General features: G+C 44.0%; 1 protein-coding gene across 1 annotated transcript in view; it reads left to right on the top strand.

Annotated features, from left to right (window-relative positions):
- LOC149449375 (17-beta-hydroxysteroid dehydrogenase type 2-like) overlaps positions 1-17,569 on the top strand; it is a 41,749-nt gene extending 24,180 nt beyond the window's left edge. The window contains exons 3-5 of the mRNA XM_089693316.1: positions 749-934; positions 12,200-12,337; positions 13,704-17,569. Coding sequence (XP_089549442.1) covers positions 749-934; positions 12,200-12,337; positions 13,704-14,068 — 689 coding nt within the window. The 3' untranslated portion in view covers positions 14,069-17,569. The remainder of the gene's footprint in view (positions 1-748; positions 935-12,199; positions 12,338-13,703) is intronic.
- Positions 17,570-18,112: the final 543 nt, after the last annotated feature.

Here is an 18,112-nt window from a genome sequence, read left to right as displayed (position 1 = left end):
TATATATATATACAGCATCTCCCAGAAGTGAGTCCCCCCTCCCCCGGACTGTATACAATGTATATATATAGTATCTCCCAGAAGTGAGTCCCCCTCCCCCGGACTGTATACAATGTATATATATAGTATCTCCCAGAAGTGAGTCCCCCTCCCCCGGACTGTATACAATGTATATATATAGTATCTCCCAGAAGTGAGTCCCCCTCCCCCGGACTGTATACAATGTATATATATAGTATCTCCCAGAAGTGAGTCCCCCCCCCCCCGGACTGTATACAATGTATATATATAGTATCCCCCAGAAGTGAGCCCCCCCTCCCCCGGACTGTATACAATGTATATATCCAGTATCCCCCAGAAGTGAGTCCCCCTCCCCCGGACTGTATACAATGTATATATCCAGTATCCCCCAGAAGTGAGTCCCCCTCCCCCGGACTGTATACAATGTATATATATATATATGTTTATATTTTGAACTTCGGATGAAATTTCCCTTCGTTATTTCGGATGAGTTTACATCTGTTACTATTTTCATTTGGAAATTTGGTTACATCCGAATCTCCAAATAACAGAAATTTTGGCTGCATTTTGATTCAGAAGGAAATTTCTTGAAAGTCTTGAGCAGAACCGCGGGTTGTATGTTGTCACTGCTTCATAGAAGGTTCTGACCTCTCCGTGTCCACAGCAATGGTGGTTCCTCCCAAGGACGGCCGGACTGACCCATTTTCTGGTGTCTTTGTCACTCCAGGTCTGTGGGCCATTGTGCACAATGCCGGCGTCCTTCTCTATGCAGCAGACGGAGAATTGCTTCCAATGAACGTCTACAAGCAATGTATGGAGGTCAACTTCATGGGCGTGGTGCAAGTCACAAAAACGTTCATGCCTCTACTGAGGAGAGCCAAAGGAAGACTGGTCACCATATCCAGCATGGCAGGTGAGGTCCGAGTACGAGCAATCTACGCACGGCCGGTGCTAGACTATTGTGCACCCTAGGCAAGACCAGCTACTTGCGCCCCCCCCCCCCCCCAAAAAAAAAGATTAATATTAAATTAACAAAACATGAAATCTAAATTTCTTTTAATTTGCAAAAATAAGCGCCATAAGATGCCACCACCCACATGGAAGGAAAATATATTTGAAATGCTACAATTTTGGCTATATTCTATATATTTCAATATATATATATATATATGTACTGCATGTTGAAATGCGTTTTTATTACAATATATAATTTTAAAAATACATTTAAAATATACATCCTGTGAGATGTGAGCAAGGGCAGGCTGAGCCGCTCTGTGTGTGTCAACAGATGCACACAGCCTGGCTTGGGAGTGAGCTTGCTGGTGCACCCCATAGGAAGCTGCTTCCTATGGTGGTACACAAGAACAGGAGGAACCAAGAGCGCCATGGGGGGACCCCAGAATACATGCACACAGCCCAGCTCAGGAGTGAGCCTTCTGGTGTGCCCCACACAGAGCAGTTTTCTATGGTGGTGTACAAGAAGAGGAGGAACCAAGACTGCCATTGGGGGACCCCAGAAGCAGAGGTTCTAGAGTCCTGTGAGATGTGAGCAAGGACAGGCTGAGCCGCTCTGTGTGTGTCAATAGATGCACACAGCCCAGCTCAGGAGTGAGCCTGCTGGTGCGCCCTATATGAAGCAGTTTCCTATGGTGGTGTACAAGAAGAGGAGGAACCAAAAGCGCCATTGGGGGACCCCAGAAGCAAAGGTTCTAGAGTCCTGTGAGATGGGAGCAAGGGCAGGCTGAGCCGCTCTGTCTGTGTCAATAGACGCACACAGCCCAGCTCAGGCACAAACCAGGCTGGTGCATCACCATAGGAAGCAGCTTTCTATAGTGGTGCAGAAGAAGAACTGAGAGCACCATCGGAGGACCCCAGAAGAGGAGGATCGGGGTCACTGCACACAGCAGGTAAGTAGAACATGTTTGTTATTGAAAAAAAATGGAAGCCATGCCCTTTACAATCCCTTTCATTTATTAAAAAATGTTCACATTTAAGTGCATTTTCAACAGCGATTCCCCCTGGAGACCCATCGTGCTCAATCTCTCCCTCTGTTAGCCACACATTCGCCAAGCTGCATATAAGAAGCTTAGGCAAAAATTCTCATTTGCACCGTTTTTTTTTTCCTAATAAATATGCAAATTGGCGAAAGCTCATCTTACATTCTGTGCGGGAAACTTCGTATGCCGAAGTTCAGCTCATCGCCGTCTGCGGAGGTACAGCCGGGGCAACAACTGACAGCATCCGCAGCGTGACAACCCCGCGCACCTGCAGCATCCCCCTTAGAAGTTTCCACTCCAGACTTGCAATCATACAGTCACTTACATAGGGAGAGATTAGCGCACGGATCAATCAAACGTCTGACGCCGAGCCGCAGATACCGGCTATTCATTAATGAGCTCATTAGTTTGTCAGAAGTAGCTTGTCACGGCGAAGTAATTGGCTGTTTGATTATTTAATTAGTTTGTTATGGGATTGTAATTGCACGCGCATAAAGCCCTCGTTTACATGGGGAGTGACAAATTTGGGGGTCTGGGAAGGACAGTGTAATTATTACTTTGCTTGATCTTGCATGTCTAAAAGTTTTCCGTTGACGGTTCCAATCTGCTGTAGTAATTTCACGTCAGCTTGAGCTTAGTCAGCCTGTGTTGAGAAGACTGAAAAGGCGTAACGCAGCAGTCGGGATTTCAGGTTGGGGTTTGCTTTATAGAAGAATTCCAGGAAACAAGTGAAGGATCATACAGGACCAAATTAAAGGAGGTGCTCTTTGGAGAGCCTTCCTTTCGGGTCTACTTTGACCATTGGAGAAGCAATGAAGATGAAAAATGTAAAGATGGTTCAAGATTTTGGAGAGCCTTCACCTTGGGCCTACTTTGACCACTGGATAAAGAATGAAGATGAAAAATGTAAAGGTTATTCACAGGATTTTGGAGAACCTTCCCTTTGGGCCTACTTTGACCACTGGAGAAGGAATGAAGATGAAAAATGTAAAGATGGTTCACAGGATTTTGGAGAAGGAATGAAGATGAAAAATGTAAAAATGGTTCACAGGATTTTGAAGAACCTTCCCTTTGGGTTTACTTTGACCATTGGAGAAGGAATGAAGATGAAAAATGTAAAGACGGTTCACAGGATTTTGGAGAACCTTCCCTTTGGGTCTACTTTGACCACTGGATAAGGAATGAAGATAAAGAATGTAAAGATGGTTCAAGATTTTAGAGAGCCTTCACCTTGGGCCTACTTTGACCATTGGATAAGGAATGAAGATGAAAAATGTAAAAATGGTTCACAGGATTTTGAAGAACCTTCCCTTTGGGTTTACTTTGACCATTGGAGAAGGAATGAAGATGAAAAATGTAAAGACGGTTCACAGGATTTTGGAGAACCTTCCCTTTGGGTCTACTTTGACCATTGGATAAGGAATAAAGATGAAAAATAATGTAAAGACGGTTCACAGGATTTTGGAGAGCCTTCCCCTTGAGTCTACTTTGACCACTGGAGAAGGAATGAAGATGAAAAATGTAGAGATGGTTCAGGATTCTGGAGAGCCTTCCCCTTGAGTCTACTTTGACCATTGGATAAGGAATGAAGATGAAGAATGTAAAGATGGTTCAAGATTTTTGAAAGCCTTCAGCTTGGGCCTACTTTGACCATTTGATAAGGAATGAAGATGAAAAATGTAAAGACAGTTCACAGGATTTTGGAGAGCCTTCCCCTTCAGTCTACTTTGACCACTGGAGTGCCATTGAAAGTACTGGCAGGGATTCTCCGAGCACCATTGGAAGTACTGGCATGGATTCCGCGGGTTCTGTTGGAAGTACTGGCAGAGATTCTATGAGCACCATTGGAAGTACTGGCATGGATTCTGCGGGTTCTGTTGGAAGCACTGGCAGTGATTCTTGAAGTCCTAGCAGGAATTCCGCGAGTGTCATTGAATGCACTTGCAGGGTTTCTACGAGTACCATTGGAAGTACTGGCATGGATTCTGCGAGTGCCATTGGAGGTACTGGCATGGATTCTACGAGTGCCATTGAAAGTACTGGCAGGGATTCTACGAGTACCATCGGAGGTACTGGCAGAGATTCTAGAAGTCCTGGCAGGGATTCTGGGAGTGCTTCCATTGGAAGTACTGGCAGAGATTTTTTAAATCCTGGCAGGGATTCTGCAAAGTACAACTGGAAAGTATTGGCAGGGATTCTATGAGTACAATTTGAAGTACTGGGCAGAGATTCTAGATCCCCCTGCTACATGGCAGAGCGGTGTAAGTGTCAAAACTGGATGGACAGATCCTTTGACAGGTAAACTAGGCACCTCATATGTATTTCATCAGTGCATACAGCTATTTCCATGGAGTTCAAGTTCACCTTTTACATAAACTGACCCATGCAGACAAGAGGCCCCAGTAGATGGCAATGCATCAGGAGCAATTGTGCAGTGGGCTCTCTCCTTCTCTTTCCTAGCAACACTGAGATCATCTTCTGCTGGGTTGGAGAGAGGGCGCACTGCGCATGCGCAGGTTTTGCGCTGGCAGCATTTTCAGAGTACTGGGGCCCTTCTGAATCAGGAGGTGCAGCTTTTCGGCTTCTGAGCCAGGAAGCACCCTTGCTCCTGCGAAGTTTTGGGCGAATGCCTAATGCTTGCCATTGCAAGGACATAGGAATTTATATATTATTAGGAGTTTTTCAGACAGGTTTCATGTGTTACAAAAAAGGTCAACAGGTATGACATTTAAATTAAACAATATTTTTACAAATGGCACAGTGTAATTGAAACTTCCACTTTGTTATAATCCCACTAACAGTTGAGCGTGGAATATTTAGTAGCCAGGAAATGTCACCGATGGACTTATTGCACAGGTGACCACCTATCACGGGACCACGCTTGGAGTCACTGAGCTCCTGAGAGCGACCCATTCTTTCACCAATGTTTGTAGAAGCCGTATGCATGCCGAGGGGTTTGATTGTATACACCTGTGTCCATGGAGGGGATTAGAACACCTGAATGCCCAAGACTTTTGGCAATATAGTGTAATCTCCTACCTGGAAATCATCCAGTCACATTCTCTCCCAAGAGATGCACACTGCCCAGGCATATCCCACTGTTGTCACCATATAAAAACAAGACCTGTGAAAAATCCCCACAAAAAAACAATAGTAGCTAGCAACAATTAGAATATATACCCTGTGAAAAAACACATGCAACCTGCTATCACTGTAGTGCATGTAGATAGTGAAAGGCTGTAAAGAGGCTGTAGGACATACAGTTGTGGCCAAAATTATTCAACCCCCAATGCTGTAAAGGGGTTTAGGGACTATAGTGTACATTTGGAATTGTATTCAGAATCAAATCCTACAAGGACGTTGTAACTACCCAAATGCAACTAAAATGACATCAATTGTTTATGTAATACAGTAGTAAATGGTTCTTATGTGGTTTCTTCATTGCCACAATTATTCAACCCCTTAAAGACTACCACTCTGAAGAACAGAGGTTCATACAGGTGCTTTCCATCAGGTATTGAAAACACCTGTGGATGTCACCGAGCAGCAATCAAGCATAATAAGCACCAATTAGGCAGCTTTAAAATGACTGTGATACTCAGCTCCTTCTAGACATTTACTGGTGTGGTTACAAACATGGTGAAGGCAAGAGAATGGTCCAGGAAGACAAGAGAAGAGGTGATTTCTCTTCACAGGAAGGGCAATGGCTATAAGAAGATTGCAAAGATGTTAAACATACCAAGAGACACCTTAGGAAGCATCATTCGCAAATTCAAGGCAAAGGGCACTGTTGAAACGCTACCTGGTCGTGGCAGAAAGAAGATGCTGACTTCGACTGCTGTGCGCTACCTGAAGCGTAGAGTGGAGAGAAGTCCCCGTGTGACTGCTGAGGAACTGAGAAAAGATTTGTCAGATGTGGGTACAGAAGTTTCAGCCCAGACAATAAGACGCACACTGCGTAATGAAGGCCTCCGTGCCAGAACTCCCAGGCGTACCCCCTTGCTGTCTCCAAAGAATAAGAAGAGTCGACTGCAGTATGCCAAAAGCCATGTGGACAAACCACAAAAGTTGTGGGATAGTGTTCTGTGGACTGATGAAACAAAATTAGAACTGTTTGGGCCCATGGATCAACGCTATGTTTGGAGGAGGAAGAACAAGGCCTATGATGAAAAGAACACCTTGCCTACTGTGAAGCATGGTGGAGGGTCAATCATGCTTTGGGGCTGTTTTGCTTCTGCAGGTACAGGGAAGCTTCAGCGTGTGCAAGGTACCATGAATTCTCTTCAGTACCAGGAGATATTGGATGGAAACGTGATGCAGTCCGTCACACACCTGAGGCTTGGGAGACGTTGGACCTTTCAACAGGACAATGATCCCAAGCATACCTCCAAGTCCACTAGAGCATGGTTGCAGAGGAAAGGCTGGAACATTTTGGAGTGGCCATCGCAGTCACCAGACTTAAATCCGATTGAGAACCTCTGGTGGGACTTAAAGAAAGCAGTTGCAGTGCGCAAGCCTAAGAATGTGACTGAACTGGAGGCCTTTGCCCATGAAGAATGGGCGAAGATACCCGTAGATCGCTGCAAGACACTTGTGTCAAGCTATGCTTCACGTTTAAAAGCTGTTATAACTGTAAAAGGATGCTGTACTAAGTACTAAGATTGAATGTCACTTGGGGGTTGAATAAAACTGATAATGCTGTGAGCACAGAAAAGACATTTGTGGTTATTTCATTATAACTGTTATGTTATATTTGTCTGACCTACAAGTGCCTCTTTAATGTAAATGTAAGCAAGATGACTGAATGATCAAAAGCAATGTCAAACTGGCCAAAACACTCAATTTCAGTGGGGGTTGAATAATTTTGGCCACAACTGTAGGACATCAAGCAATGTTAGGATGTAACAAAGGATGAAACGGGAAAACCCACTTCCACCTCCAATTCATATATTCAGTAAGGGTTTACATCCTCCTTTACCAGACCTGCAAATGCTTACAAGCCTTACACTAATCTCTCCATATGCACTTTTTCAGCAGTGCTCCTGTGCTTTCTCTATCATAGCTAAAGCATACTGTTAAAAAGGTTACTTGGAACCCACGCTTTTAGAATGATTTTGGGGGGGATTTTTCAAAAGCCCACTTCATTGGCCTTTCTAAACCTACTGACCTAGGTTCAAAGTCCAAAGAGTGCATTATGGTTCCTATGGCATATATCAGCCAGGAGCCTTCAAACACACAGGATTCGCTGCAAACCCAATCTTAATCCCTTATAAATTTTTATAAATGGCACAGTGCACTTGAAACCATGGCGGCCCTTGTGATTCAAGAAGGCACGGCTTTTGAACCAGGAAGCAAGCTTTCTCCTGTGATGCTCGGGGTGAGGGCCTAACGTTTGCCATGACTTGGAAATAGGCAACACAAGTTTAAAAAATACATTTGTACTTGGAAGACCTCTCTAAATGCTACAAGTAAAATATTCATTTTTACTTTTCGGTCTGAAAGTGTCAGACTGACGATGGATACACACTGGCGGAACACTTAGTATTTCCCTTCCGCGTCTCATTAACAGCGGACAGTTTCAAAAACGTAACCACTTAAAAGTGTGCAATTAGGCAATGTGCTTGTTCAGGAATACTTAGCACGTCTTAGTCATTATGAAGCAATCCAGAGTGTGCAAGTTTCAGCTTGTTAGCAGATTAAAGTTTTTTTTTTGTTTTTTTTTATCTTGCGCAGCCAATGGCATGCGTGGTTACATTTTCTAACTGCATGTTCTGTCGAGTTCCATGTAAAAAAAAAAAAAAAAAAAGAGAGCTGAGGTCACCCCGACCTCCACTAAACTATTCATTTCAATAAGGATTAAGTCTTTAGCTAGTAGGAGCCTTAAAGTATTTATCACAGCGAAATCTTCCAAAAAGGTTTAGACAAACATCACAAATGAAAGTATAATTGCGCAATGCTGGATTTCATGCCATATGCAGTCCGATGGAAGTTTCATTCATTCTGTTGCACCTCCATCATGACCTGACCAACAGACATAATTATAATGCAATTATACAAGAATCTGTACAGTACATAGAACTCTGTGTGCCAATAGACCTGGATAATGGTCATAATAAAATATTACCTCGCTCTGTACAGATCTTGAATAAAATACCTGTAACATGGTCTACACACATGGACATTGCTAAAATACAAATCTGTACAGTGCAAGAACATTAGATATCCGACATGACCCAACCATTAAACATGATCATAAATTTATTGCCATCATACTCTACAGAACACTAGGAATATTACATCTCCAACATGACCCAGCCATTGGACATGATCATAATTTACTTCCATCATACTCTACAGAGCACTTGGAATATTACATCTCCAACATGACCCAACCATTAAACATGATCGTAATATACTTCCATCATACTCTACAGAGCTCTTGGAATATTATATCTCCAATATGACCCAGCCATTGGACATGATCATAATTTACTTCCATTATTCTCTACAGAGTACTTGGAATATTACATCTCCAACATGACCCAGCCATTGGACATGATCGTAATATACTTCCATCATACTCTACAGAGCTCTTGGAATATTACATCTCCAACATGACCCAGCCGTTGGACATGATCATAATTTACTTCCATCATACTCTACAGAGTACTTGGAATATTACATCTCCAACATGACCCAGCCGTTGGACATGATCATAATTTACTTCCATTATTCTCTACAGAGTACTTGGAATATTACATCTCCAACATGTCCCAGCCATTGGACATGATCTTAATTTACTTCCATCAAACTCTACAGAGTACTTGGAATATTACATCTCCAACATGACCCAGCCATTGGACATGATCATAATTTACTTACATCATACTCTACAGAATACTTGGAATATTACATCTCCAACATGACCCAACCGTTGGACATGATCATAATTTATTGCCATCATACTCTACAGAACACTAGGAATATTACATCTCCAACATGACCCAGCCATTGGACATGATCATAATTTACTTCCATCATACTCTACAGAGTACTTGGAATATTACATCTCCAACATGACCCAGCCGTTGGACATGATCATAATTTACTTCCATCAAACTCTACAGAGTACTTGGAATATTACATCTCCAACATGTCCCAGCCGTTGGACATGATCATAATTTACTGCCATCAAACTCTACAGAGTACTTAGAATATTACATCTCCAACATGACCCAGCCGTTGGACATGATCATAATTTACTGCCATCATACTCTACAGAGTACTTGGAATATTACATCTCCAACATGACCCAGCCGTTGGACATGATTGTAATTTACTTCCATCACACTCTACAGAGCTCTTGGAATATTACATCTCTCCAACATGACCCAGCCGTTGGACATGATCATAATTTACTTCCATCATATTCCACAGAGCACTTGGAATATTCCATCTCCAACATGACCCAGCCATTGGACATGATCGTAATTTACTGCCATCAAACTCTACAGAGTACTTGGAATATTACATCTCCAACATGACCCAGCCGTTGGACATGATCATAATTTACTTCCATCATACTCTACAGAGCTCTTGGAATATTACATCTCCAACATGACACAACCATTGGACATGATCGTAATTTACTTCCATCATACTCTACAGCAGTGGTTCTCAAACTTCCTAATGCCGTGACTCTTTAATACAGTTCCTCATGTTGTGGTGACCCCCAACCATAAAATTATTTACCCAGTAATTATAATTCATGAGTGTCGTTTTACCTCCAATACTGCTGCTTTCAACACAGTAGCTGCTTTTAACAGAGTAGCTGCTTTCAACATAGCAGCTGCTTTCTACACAGTAGCTGCTCTTTACACATCGGAAATATGTGTTTTCTGATGGTCTTAGGGGACCCATGTGAAAGGGTCGTTCGACCCCCAAAGGGGTCGCGACCCACAGGTTGAGAACCACTGCTCTACAGAGTACTTGGAATATTACATCTCCAACATGACCCAGCCATTGGACATGATCACAATTTACTTCCATCATACTCTACAGAGTACTTTGAATATTACATCTCCAACATGTCCCAGCCATTAAACATGATCATAATTTATTGCCATCATACTCTACAGAATACTTGGAATATTGCATCTCCAACATGACCCAGCCGTTGGACATGATCATAACTTACTTCCGTCATACTCTACAGAGTACTTGGAATATTACATCTCCAACATGACCCAGCCACTGGACATGATCGTAATTTACTTCCATCATACTCTACAGAGTACTTGGAATATTACATCTCCAACATGACCCAGTGGTTGGACATGATCGTAATTTACTTCCATCATACTCTACAGAGTACTTGGAATATTACATCTCCAACATGACCCAACCATTGGACATGATCGTAATTTACTTCCATCATATTCCACAGAGCACTTGGAATATTACATCTCCAACATGTCCCAGCCATTGGACAAGATCATAATTTACTTCCATCATACTCTACAGAGCTCTTGGAATATTACATCTCCAACATGACCCAGCCATTGGACATGATCGTAATTTACTTCCATCATACTCTACAGAGCTCTTGGAATATTACATCTCCAACATGACCCAGCCATTGGACATGATCGTAATTTACTTCCATCATACTCTACAGAGCTCTTGGAATATTACATCTCCAACATGACCCAGCCGTTGGACATGATCGTAATTTACTTCCATCATACTCTACAGAGCTCTTGGAATATTACATCTCCAACATGACCCAGCCATTGGACATGATCGTAATTTACTTCCATCAAACTCTACAGAGTACTTGGAATATTACATCTCCAACATGACCCAGCCATTGGACATGATCATAATTTACTTCCATTATTCTTTACAGAGTACTTGGAATATTACATCTCCAACATGACCCAGCCATTGGACAAGATCATAATTTACTTCCATTATTCTTTACAGAGTACTTGGAATATTACATCTCCAACATGACCCAGCCATTGGACAAGATCATAATTTACTTCCATCATACTCTACAGAGCTCTTGGAATATTACATCTCCAACATGACCCAGCCATTGGACATGATCGTAATTTACTTCCATCATACTCTGCAGAGCTCTTGGAATATTACATCTCCAACATGACCCAGCCATTGGACATGATCATAATTTACTTCCATTATTCTTTACAGAGTACTTGGAATATTACATCTCCAACATGACCCAGCCATTGGACAAGATCATAATTTACTTCCATCATACTCTACAGAGCTCTTGGAATATTACATCTCCAACATGACCCAGCCATTGGACATGATCGTAATTTACTTCCATCATACTCTACAGAGCTCTTGGAATATTACATCTCCAACATGACCCAGCCACTGGACATGATCGTAATTTACTTCCATCATACTCTACAGAGTACTTGGTATATTACATCTCCAACATGACCCAGCCATTGGACGTGATCGTAATTTACTTCCATCAAACTCTACAGAGTACTTGGAATATTACATCTCCAACATGACCCAGCCATTGGACATGATCATAACTTACTTCCATCATACTCTACAGAGTACTTGGAATATTACATCTCCAACATGACCCAGCCATTGGACATGATCATAATTTACTTCCATCATACTCTACAAAGTACTTGGAATATTATACGGGAAATGGGAAAACCCCCTTCCAGCTCCAATTCATATATTCAGTAAGGGTTTACATCCTCCTTTACCAGACCTGCAAATGCTTACAAGTCTTACACTAATCTCTTCTTGTGCATTTTGTCATTATCTATCATAGCTAAAGCATACTGTTAAAAAGGTTGCTTGGAACCCATTCTTTTATAATGTGCCATGTATTGTCCCCCCCTATTGTACAGCGCTGAGCAAACCCTTTGGCGCTATATAAACTCGTAGTAATAATAATAATAATAATAATAATAATAATAATAATGATGGTGGGGGGGGGGATTTTTCAAAAGCCCCCTTTATTGGCCTTTCTAAGCCAACTGACCTAGGTTCAAAGACCAAACAGTGCATTATGGTTCCTATGGCATATATCAGCCAAGAACCTTCAAACTCACAGGATTCGCTGCAAACCCAATATTAATCCCTTCAAAATGAATATGGTCTATTCTCTTCTTTCCCAGGTCTTAATCCGATTCCTGGATTTGCGGCATATGCTGCATCCAAAGCTGCTGTGACCATGTTTTGTGCTGTGATGCGTCAAGACCTGTTCAAGTGGGGGGTGAAGGTATCATCTATCCATCCAAGTGGCTTCAAAACAAGTAAGTCTATTGAAATTACATGCACTGTATCTGTATAAGAGGCACTCTGGGCCTTTGTGGTCTTCTATCTTGTTCAGATTTGGGTAAAGCTAAGGAGTGAGAAGCTATTAGAAGAATCGTATTTGGCCAAGGATCTATACCCAATACCTAACTGAAGATCTAAGTCCACAATTAGTCTGTAGGCAGGGGCGGTTTGTCTTCTCCACTGCCTGTGGTGCTCAACCAAGTGGCACCTCAGCCTAGAGAGGAAGTTCAGGAGAAATAATGTTTCTCTGTGGTATGCTGGGTCAATGGAGCAGCGTTGGCTGCACTGTGCCCATGTGACCCATGTCGGCCATCCTGGGTCAGCAGAGTCTATTTAGCCCCTGGCTACTGCAGGGATCCCGCTTGTTAGGAAGACAAACTAGCAGTAGGGAAAGGTTCCTGACGAGGAGAGAAAAATTAGGGAATCACTATCCTGGAAGGAGCTTCCCACTTGGAACCGGACTGGCCAGGCTGCCCTTCACCCTCTGAAATAGACGCTTGCTTCCCTAGCGGCGCTCTCCCGACAGGGTGTCTGTAACTTTGGCATTCTGTTTAATACAAGTTTCAAGTTTTGCTGCAACCGGAGTCCATGTTTTTAGGCTGCATTCACGCTTGACCGTTTTGTAGCTTGAAGCTCGAAGCTCCAAAAAATCTTAAACCTAAAAAATAAATTGCCCTCTATGGTGTCTGTTCACACCTGATCACGCGAACAGGCATCATAGAGAATAATTGATTTGTTTATGTTTGATTGTTTTTGAAACTTTGAGCTTCGAGCTTCAAGCTACAAAACGCTCAAGTGTGAATACAGCCTCACTGCCCCCACCACGCTGCACCTCCCTACAAGTCACCATAACTTTATGACATTTTTAAACTAGGAAGCATTGGGTATTTAGCAGTGTGGGTGGGGGGGGGGGGGATTTTCAGGTGACAGAGAGAATGACATCATCGCTCTCAACATTAGTGGTAGGGGAAAGCTGAAGAGATTATGTAAATTGGTTGAGGGGTGGTCTATACACAGTGCCTTGAATGGGTTATGGGTTGGGTCACATTAAAGATGACAGGGTCCCTTTAAGTGCAATTAGGGCACCTTCTTCTTTAGGCTGTTGAAAATGTCTAAAAACGATTCGATAAAAGGAAATGTTTGGCTTATGGTTTGAGTTGTGGTAGTGAAACTGGATATTTATGAAGTCTGACCTTCTACTATGGCATTGTGCATGGATAACTAAGCTTTCCTGAAGAACAACATGTGGAAAGTTTATCTTCCTTCTTTTCCTTAACATTGGAAAATTCCAAATTTAGGATGATGCCAGTTGGCCATCTAAGGGTCTGTCCTGTTTTGCAGATATATTTGGCTCTCGAGAGCATTGCTCAATCCAAGCGCAGAACCTGCTGGAGAACATCAAGCCAGATGTCAGAGATGACTACGGAGAAGACTACCTCAACACTCTGAAGGATCTGCACTGTGAAATGTTGACAAATTCATCTTCTGATGTCTCCCCCGTCTTGGAGGACGCTTACCATGCTCTCTTGGCCCAACACCCATATTCCACCTACACCCCCGGAACCTTTGCCTACCTCATTCCTTCAATATTCCACTGCTTCCCTGTTTGGGTTTATGATACCCTTGCAAAACTAATCTTCCTCAACCACCGAATTATCCTGCCCAGATCGCTAAGAACATTTCAGCATAATTCTAAGGCTGATTAATCAGTCAGGGGATGGACATCTTCAGACTAGAGCCAGCAAAACACAGAAGAACCTCTAAAGAGACTTTTTGCAATAAGGGGAAGCACCATGAAGCTCCTATGAGGCATTTCTATGTGACCTTCTTTTGAAAATGCTAGTTGCCTGGCTGTGTTCTGACTTCACAAGCTGCATACATCTGAGATTTAGAGAATGGTGAAGCCTAAGATAGCCGGGTATCAGGACTTTCAGGAAGAGGTCGGAAATGGCATCCCCCTTCCCTTCCCCCTTGTTTCTTTAATGAAAGGTTTCCTTTAAGCATGTCCACACAAAAGAGGGTATTTAGTACCGTGGATCCGGGATTCATTCCCAGTCTTGCTGTCCAGGGCTTTCAAAGCTACAGTATTGGAGACTAGGCCTGGATTTTGCTTCTGTTATTAACAGGCCCAAGGGATTTCCTCCTACATTACTATGCAGAATCTTCTAGAAGGCAGAATAAAATAAGATTTCCATGTGCTGTGTCCTGTAATGGATTCTACATAGACATGAAAGGAAACAGTCACATAGGCCAGGTGTCTTCAAACAATCTAAACAAGGGGCCAGCTTACTGTCCATCAGACCTTAGGGGGGCTAGATTGTGGCTAGTAGGAGTGAAAAAATGATTGGTGGTCAGGGTCAGTGGGAATAAAAAAATACATTGTGCCTTTGTCAGTAGGAGGAATAGTGCCCCATCACTGGTGTTGCTGGTATTGGTGGGAGGAATCTTGCTGCATCAATGGTGTCAGTGGGATGACTAGTATCCCATTGGTGGAGTCAGTGGAAGGAATAGTGCCCCATCACTGGTGTTGCTGGTATTGGTGGGAGATAATGGGGCAGACTGACCATTCGAGCACTCGGGCACTGCCTGAGGGCCTGGGGTCAGTAAGGGGCCCCATGAAATGCCCCTGATACCTTTTTTATAGGCTTTTTTGAGTGAGGGCAAGAACACAGGGGCCCCATGATCCCCTATTGCCTGGGGGCCCCATGAGTTGTCAGTCCGCCCATGGGAGATATAGTACTGCACCAATGGTGTCAGTGGGGGGACTAGTACACCATCGTTGGAGTCAGTGGAAGGAATAGTACCCCATCACTGATATTGCTGGTATTGGCTAGTAGGAGTAAAAAAATTGCTTGGTGGTCAGGGTCAGTGGGAATAAAAAAATACATTGTGCCTTTGTCAGTAAGAGGAATAGTGCCCCATCACTGGTGTTGCTGGTATTAGTGGGAGGAATCTTGCTGCATCAATGGTGTCAGTGGGGGGACTAGTACCCCATTGTTGGAGTCAGAGGAAGGAATAGTGCCCCATCACTGGTGTTGCTGGTATTAGTGGGAGGAATCTTGCTGCATCAATGGTGTCAGTGGGGGGACTAGTACCCCATTGTTGGAGTCAGAGGAAGGAATAGTGCCCCATCACTGGTGTTGCTGGTATTGGCTAGTAGGAGTAAAAAAATTGCTTGGTGGTCAGGGTCAGTGGGAATAAAAAAATACATTGTGCCTTTGTCAGTAGGAGGAATAGTGCCCCATCACTGGTGTATCTGGTATTGGTGGGAGATATAGTACTGCATCAATGGTGTCAGTGTGGGACTAGTACCCCATTGTTGGAGTCAGTGGAAGGAATAGTGCACCATCATTGGTGTCAGTGGGAGTAAGAGTGCCCTGTTGTTGGTGTCAGTGGGAGGGACTATGCCCCACTGTTGGTGTCTCTGGGAGGAATAAAGTCTTGTATCTATGAGAGTATAAATGCCCCAGGAGGATGCATCCGGCCCGCAGGCTGCAGTTTGGAGACCACTGACTTAGGCCAAGAACAGCAGTCTATGTGTGCCCATAAAAGGTTCCGTTGGCATGTACAGCAATGTGGGGACACGGTAATGTTCCTGCTATAGGAGATGACGGCACATTAATAAAATGCTTGTAATGACGGGTTCACTTTAAAGCAGACCTGCCACCAACAAATCAGTGAGCCATCTAATGCAGCTGACTGATTGCAGTCACCCCACAATGCTTTGCCTTATCACCCTCTGGAAGCCACTCCCATGTGCCCCAAAGCCCCCAGAGGTGAGCCATGTATGCAAATTCTGATTCTGATTTGCATACATGGCTCATACATGGATGATTTCCATACGGTGCTTGTTGGGTTCCAAAGGAAACTTGGATTTGCCTTCAGAAAGAAACTGGTAAGAAATCTGAGTTGACTGCTAGCAGGTAGTTTTTGTGCTTTTCTCAATGTTTTAACTTCTTTAGTAAATGGTTTCTAGTGCAAATCCAGCACCTCGTGCCAGATTCTGTCCTGGACTAGTCCTCATAAAACACATTCCATTACCTATGAGGAACTTGTCTCCGATGTCAGCGACCCCAACAGCCATGGATCAGCAATGTAGCAATTGAATTTTGGGCGTTGCATGTGTGTTGAATACCCATTCACTGCACCTATACATTCATCCCCTCTGTATAGTTACTGGATATATGTGACCACACAGATAGATTGTGACCAACCAGGACTGTTTTCTCAGAGAATCGATGCAGGTACTCCCCCCTTCCGAGTCCCCCCTAGCCACCTCTGAGCACCGTCCCTTGGTTCCACCCCCTAGCCACACCGTCCCTTGGTTCCACCCCCTAGCCACCCCGTCCCTTGGTTCCACCCCCTAGCCACACCGTCCCTTGGTTCCACCCCCTAGCCACCCCATCCCTTGGTTCCACCCCCTAGCCACACCGTCCCTTGGTTCCACCCCCTAGCCACCCCGTCCCTTGGTTCCACCCCCTAGCCACACCGTCCCTTGGTTTCACCCCCTAGCCACCCCGTCCCTTGGTTTCACCCCCTAGCCACCCCGTCCCTTGGTTCCACCCCCTAGCCACACCGTCCCTTGGTTTCACCCCCTAGCCACCCCGTCCCTTGGTTTCACCCCCTAGCCACCCCGTCCCTTGGTTCCACCCCCTAGCCACACGTCCCTTGGTTTCACCCCCTAGCCACCCCGTCCCTTGGTTTCACCCCCTAGCCACCCCGTCCCTTGGTTTCACCCCCTAGCCACCCCGTCCCTTGGTTCCACCCCCTAGCCACACCGTCCCTTGGTTCCTCCCTCTTCCCACCTCTGAGCACCGTCCCTTGGTTCCTCCCTCTTCCCACCTCTGAGCACTGTCCCTTGGTTCCTCCCTCTTCCCACCTCCGAGCACCGTCCCTTGGTTCCACCCACTACCTACCTCTGAGCACCGTCCCTTGGTTCCACATCCCTACCCCCCTCCTTGCACCACCTCTTTTAAAATTTTAGAGAAACACGTTTCAGGAGCCACAATGTAAAAACTTGAAGATGAGCCGCGATCGAGCACTTTAATTCATGAGTGACAGTCAGATTCTTTGCTTTTCAGATTCTAGCACAAGCTGTGGTCAGATCTATTAGACCCGCCTTCTTCTATGAGCTAAATGATCAATTTTTCTAAGTCGATCTCTGTAATAAAATGAAGACAAATAAAGTTGATTTTTGTAATATCGGAGGATCTGATTGGATGTTGTCTGTACACCTTTGTTAGCAATGTAAGAAAAACACCGCTCTGCACTCAGGTCTGTTCCTAATGCTAGGTGCTACTACACCGCTACTATACCACTACTATACCACTACTACACTGCTACTACATCGCTACTATACCACTACTACACTGCTACTACATCGCTACTATACCACTACTACACTGCTACTACATCGCTACTATACCACTACTACACTGCTACTACACCGCTACTATACCACTACTACACTGCTACTACACCGCTACTATACCACTACTATACCACTACTACACTGCTACTACATCGCTACTATACCACTACTACACTGCTACTACACCGCTACTATACCACTACTACACTGCTACTACACCGCTACTATACCACTACTACACTGCTACTACACCGCTACTACACCGCTACTATACCACTACTACACTGCTACTACATCGCTACTATACCACTACTACACTGCTACTACACCGCTACTATACCACTACTACACTGCTACTATATCACTACTACACTGCTAC

The sequence above is a fragment of the Staurois parvus genome, unplaced genomic scaffold (genome assembly GCF_062004578.1).
Source record: "Staurois parvus isolate SC_StPar_1 unplaced genomic scaffold, SC_StPar_1.0 ptg000622l, whole genome shotgun sequence".
Lineage (NCBI taxonomy): Eukaryota > Metazoa > Chordata > Amphibia > Anura > Ranidae > Staurois > Staurois parvus.
The sequence above is the reverse complement of the archived record's forward strand: the minus strand, read 5'-3'. Positions and strand labels throughout refer to the sequence as shown.